Raw genomic sequence first — 5,672 nt, forward strand, 5'->3', positions numbered from 1 at the left:
GAACGGTTTGGGAGAAATCCGTGTTGAGCTGGAGATATCAGATTGCTGGAAGTAAGGTGATCTAGGATGGCTCGCTTCAGAATGCGTTCCATCACCTTGCACGGCACGCTAGTGAGGCTTATAGGCCTATAGTTGCCAGGCGATAGTCGGTCACCATTTTTGTAGATTGGCGTGACAATCGCTTCCTTCCAAGCAGGGGGATGGCGGCCTTCGTCAAGCGACTGAATCATCTGCCGGCCGCACGGACAAAATGTACTGACCCGTACCAGACATCAAAAACATGAATCCGGAGCTCACAGTGGGCCTCGAGTACGTTCGAACAACTTCAAACAAAGTTGCAGTCCAATGGGAGGATTTAAGTGTTTAAATAAACAGCACCAAATGCTAAAACCTCATGTTAAATTCTACCTCGGAGCTGGTTTTATTTAGATAATTTGAGACGTTGTAGTGGTCTGGCTACTCAATAAGTTAGTTTACCGGAGTGTGTGGGCAAAGAAACAAAAATAATGACGCTAGGTTGGGTATACAAAATATAAAGAGATCAGATGGAACAGACTCACTAACAATTGTTCTCTTTAAGATAGTTCGTCGTCGGCCCAGGTCAGCGAATAAACAATAATCCAATTATGTTGGTCCAGAGGTCTTCTTCTGAACAGCTCCCACGTATAACAGATTCCGAAGATGTCTGAAATGTTTTGGTACCAGAGTTAGTACATGAGACTCGCGAATGACCGCTGCAAGCGCGAGCGAAATCAGAAGAGAGAGTCGAAGCACGTGACCACGCTTGTATTCTGTGAAATTGTACAAGTGCGCGTCTTTGTAGTATTTCGTATTCAAACGAAAAACGATTATGAAATTGACGAAATACGTAGTGTTATAATGGAAGTAAAATAAAGGTACAAATCGCCACAATGTGCATCTAACGCTCGGCAGGGCTCAGGCTGCACATTTGGGCACAACGCTTTTATCTGCGAAGCCTTTATGAAAGAAATTAAACTTCTCACGCCAAATGTTGCATTTTGTTTTATGCGTAGGCAAGTCAAAATTAACGCAACTCTCCGTTCATTTTTTCGACATTTGTTGTAATTAGTGTTTCTCCTCATTTGTGGCGCGCATTCGACTTTGAACGTGCTTTGCTATGGCTTCAGAGGCTACTTCAGATGCGGCTTCAGATGCGTTTGCTGAGAATTTGGGCGCCGTATCGTTTTCATCTTTCAAGGCGTTTGAGAAGGCGTTAAATGAATACATGAAGAATAACTACGTGGTATTCGTGCGTTCATCCAGCAGTCGAAGCACAAACGCTGTTTTGCGATATGAATGGGTGTACTATAAATGCAACAGGCGACCCCCGAAACCAAGCGAAAGTCGGGGAATTAGAAAGAGCTAGTAAGTTGAGCGCATTTGCTTATAACAGAAACAGTACACGAAGCACCGGTTGTCCAGTCCGATTTTGTCTAAGGAGACGCGGAAACAAACTCCTAGTCACCTCGTATTATCTTGAACATAATCATGAGTTGACCAAGTATTCGTACGATCGAATTCCTGTAAACCGACGGCTAACCAAAGAGGAGGTGGGCACTTGCAGGGCACTGCTGAACTATGGTACGCCGTTGTGTGAAGTGCGGCAATTTGTAGCCGACGAATTCGGCAAGGTCCTAACCACCCAGGACCTCTACAACTACCGTCGAAAGTTCTGACCCTATGTGTTGAGTAAGTGACAGATATTTGGGTCTTATTTTGGAAGGTGATGTGCCTTCGGTCTAGGTGAAGCTTGACAAATCCGGTGGCGTGCTTCTGTTATAGTCCTGGCAAGGTCATCAGAGTGGATTGTTCCGAGGCGAATCCTTTTGCCCCGATGCCTGATACATACATAATTTGCTGTCGGTGGTCGAGAATAGTGCAGCTCAACGCAGATGTCGGTTGATGATGGCTGGCAGCTGGTGTTCAAGTGACCGCTCATCGAGACACTTCGAGTGCTGTGCTGATGAACCTTGCCCACTGTACGCTGTGGATCTTCAGGCTTGTCCCCAATGTGAGTGCGTTTACGATTGCTTGTTATTGCTGTCCGGACTCGTCTCCACCCAAAAGCGCATAGGTTGAACTTCCAAACGATCCGGAATGCCATTCCATGATGTTCATTTGGACCGAAGCACAGGATACCAGCACATAGTGCGTCTACATTTCCGGCTGCGGAGAGAAACCGAGAATCTGCAGGATAATATCGGTTCTAATCATCTAAGCGCCAGTTTGGTAGGAAAGAATAAAGTCCTAAAAGAATGCAGAATGATGTAGCCTGGTTTCGCCCTCGTTTTGGCGAAGTATGGAAAGATGTCTACTCTGGCTAGGCGATGAATTCATTCACCAACGGCTTCGCTGTTGATTGGGCTCCAGTCTGTTCGCCTACTGAAGTTTCATGCATTTAAGGTAAGCCGGATTTCTTAGGGCATCATTCTTTGTAGATATCAGCTACAAGATATGACGCGATAGAAGTGAGCACTTGAAAATGACACCGTATAAGTGCAGTTCTACGAGACTGACACCGCTGAAGTGCTCGCTTTATGGAGTAAGTGTTACTGCCAATTCATCCGCCACTTGCCTCAGTGATATTTCCATAAACTAACTGATTTTTGTACATTTCAGGACCCCAATCTCTCACTGAACAGTGCGCGTAAATAAGTCCTACCCTTCCTGGATTTTTGTACATTTCAGGACCCCAATCTCACTGAACAGTGCGCGTAAATAAGGCCTACTCATCAAAACGCCTCATAAAGTTCAACTTTTCATCTCGTTCATTGTCTTTTCTCAGTTGAGATGGATGGGTGACTGCTAGTCGAGCTCGGCTGGGGTCGATGTGAGTCTTATCTCACCACTGTTAAAGTCCCTAGTCGCAAGTCATTCATTTGATCTAGCGTCTTTTAGTTGTCCGCCATGGTCGACGCCGGTTGATTAGGTATCATGGATCCCGAGCCCCATATTGTTAGGTTCTGTATTTTATAACCGATGGCAGCCTCATGGAGCAATAACACCCAAGGGTCTACTTGATTTAGGGTGGGGTTTACTGTTTGGCGTTAGAATGAACAGCTCACGATATACATTTTTAGCCTTAAACTATCCGGCAACTCCACAATGTGGACTGCGGAAATCCCATTCTTCGTTATTTGCAATGGAGGAATGCCAGCAACTATGACCCGAGTGATTCCAGAGTTATAGAAAGCTGCTTGCAAGGAAACTCGGTTGGCTGACATGGCGTAACCATCCGTGTTTGTCCATTTAGTGTAATATGGTGAGCACAACTAGTATGCTGATAGTCCTACCAGAGGTCAGTGAGTGTTTCTACCAAGGTGCTTCTCTCGAACGACACTTCTCGGTGTGAAGCTACCGGCTTCTGCGTCTGTCTACTCGGGCAAAGTATCCCAGACGAAATTTAGATGCAGGAGTTACATTCCCACATTTCTCATTGGCGAATGTACTGTAGTCTGTAGCCCGTTCCACAAATTGTTAAGGATCCTGGTGGCTGAGTGGTTAGAGCGCGAATTGACTGGCCGGAAGTATCTGGTTCGAACCCGATTTCCATTCATACTTCCCCTGTAGGTTTGGGCAGCCTGGTGGTATCCCAGCCCTCGTGCTTCGTTCGGCAAGCCTGGCAGCTGCACGCCGTCAGGGTGTTACATGTGAACGGTTTCGATAGCTTCACAATTCCCGACTATAGGGCTCGCGTAATCTCATTTGTTGGCTGACATGGCGTAACCATCCGTGTTTGTCCATTTAGTGTAATATGGTGAGCACAACTAGTATGCTGATAGTCCTACCAGAGGTCAGTGAGTGTTTCTACCAAGGTGCTTCTCTCGAACGACACTTCTCGGTGTGAAGCTACCGGCTTCTGCGTCTGTCTACTCGGGCAAAGTATCCCAGACGAAATTTAGATGCAGAAGTTACATTCCCACATTTCTCATTGGCGAATGTACTGTAGTCTGTAGCCCGTTCCACAAATTGTTAAGGATCCTGGTGGCTGAGTGGTTAGAGCGCGAATTGACTGGCCGGAAGTATCTGGTTCGAACCCGATTTCCATTCATACTTCCCCTGTAGGTTTGGGCAGCCTGGTGGTATCCCAGCCCTCGTGCTTCCTTCGGGAAGCCTGGCAGCTGCACGCCGTCAGGGTGTTACATCTGAACGGTTTCGATAGCTTCACAATTCCCGACTATAGGGCTCCTCGCGTAAGTTCTCTCATTTGTGGTGGTTCTTATGTACAGGAGGATTGCCAAGTCGCTGTGTCCGCTCCCTCGCTCGACGGTTTTAAACTGGCGATTGATAGGATTCTAACATTTTCCGCCTATCATCCCGTTCGGGTACATTATCCCTCTCCAACGTCCCTTTGAAATCTGAACGCCTCGCTAGCTGGCTCCCTGAATTTTCACATCAAATTGGGTATTCTTTATCTACACAAAATTGCGTTCAAAGTGGGCACTCTTCAATGTGTGTATCTTCAGACGTGTGTGCCGTTTGCCTCCAGTCTTTCCCTGCCCAGTACAACCGGCCATAGCGTCTTTCAGTCCAGAGTGATACCCAGTGACCCCTGACTACGAGCCCTTGGTTTTCTGCCGGTATATCTGCCTATTTTATCTGTTCTTCCCATTCTAGGAAGACCAAGACAAAACTTCGGAATGAATCATGGCCGTCGATCCAACGACGGCCATCTTCGATAGGAATTATTTACCTGAGCCGTTTTCACGGATAATTAACTGCCTGCTGAGTCTAAAAGTTTATGAGAGGCCGGGTTGTTACAGCTGGTATGGAGTGGCAATGCTTTCCCCGAAGGCGGAACCTGGCAAACACGGATGGTGTTTCGAGCCGGTTAAATTTGCGTCCCACTCACCTTTCGAGTAGATGGGCGGTCGCTGAGATACGTGGTGCTTGGTGACGCTGCAGTTATCACTGAGAGGCTGCGTCTCTCGTGACGCCGAACCGCCGACTCTTGACTGCAGGTCCAAGGGTCGCTGCGGTTACGGTGGCTTTGAGCTCCGACATTACTGGATCAATTAGGTGCAATAGTGCGCCAGCCTTTATGGGCTGTTCACCCTTGTAGTCGTTCCCCAGGTGAGCAGCGAGTCACTGTGGGGAGGCTGGTAGTGCACAACGGAAGTTCATTTAAGGTACAGAAAGGGGGTTAGTGATAGTTCTGTGCAGTAAACCGGCAAGTTGGGAGTCTTATGGGGCTGTTTGATGGAAATCTTGACCGACAAAGCTCCTTTGCTGACATAGTTGTAAAGCGGCCAATGAGTGTTAGGCCAAACGGGCAATTGTTTTTTTGGCTTTTGTCGGGGAATCACGAGGTCACTCCCCACCTCCATGGTTGGTATCATCCGGCGACAGTTATTTCTAGTTGCGAATTACTGGATGATCAGAGTCTAGAGAAGGCTCCCAGACTTGCCCGTGCGTTCGCGTTCTGCTGAAAATGTCCACTTCCGGCCCTTGGTGAGCAGCTGGTGCTGGAAGTAACGAGCTGCAATAGCTGGGGAGACCAAAGGCGATTCGAAGGGCGAAATGTCCAGATGCCAGCATTCGTCTGATGGTTTTAATAACGGCAGCGAACCATCGCTGTTGGACACTTGAGTCGTGCTGTCGATGATGATGACGACAGTTATCGTCTGTTTTACTTCCATATGTTACTACTG

General features: G+C 47.5%; 1 protein-coding gene across 1 annotated transcript in view; it reads left to right on the plus strand.

Moving 5' to 3' along the window:
• T265_11344 (hypothetical protein) overlaps window positions 1-1,924 on the plus strand; it is a gene marked incomplete at both ends in the record, with an annotated part of 8,388 nt that extends 6,464 nt beyond the window's left edge. The window contains 3 exons of the mRNA XM_009177975.1: window positions 1,149-1,386; window positions 1,421-1,690; window positions 1,771-1,924. Of these exons, the coding sequence (XP_009176239.1) occupies window positions 1,149-1,386; window positions 1,421-1,690; window positions 1,771-1,924 (662 nt within the window). The remainder of the gene's footprint in view (window positions 1-1,148; window positions 1,387-1,420; window positions 1,691-1,770) is intronic.
• Between the last annotated feature and the right edge of the window lie 3,748 nt (window positions 1,925-5,672).

Source organism: Opisthorchis viverrini (assembly GCF_000715545.1).
Source record: "Opisthorchis viverrini unplaced genomic scaffold opera_v5_483, whole genome shotgun sequence".
Classification (NCBI taxonomy): Eukaryota; Metazoa; Platyhelminthes; class Trematoda; order Opisthorchiida; family Opisthorchiidae; genus Opisthorchis; species Opisthorchis viverrini.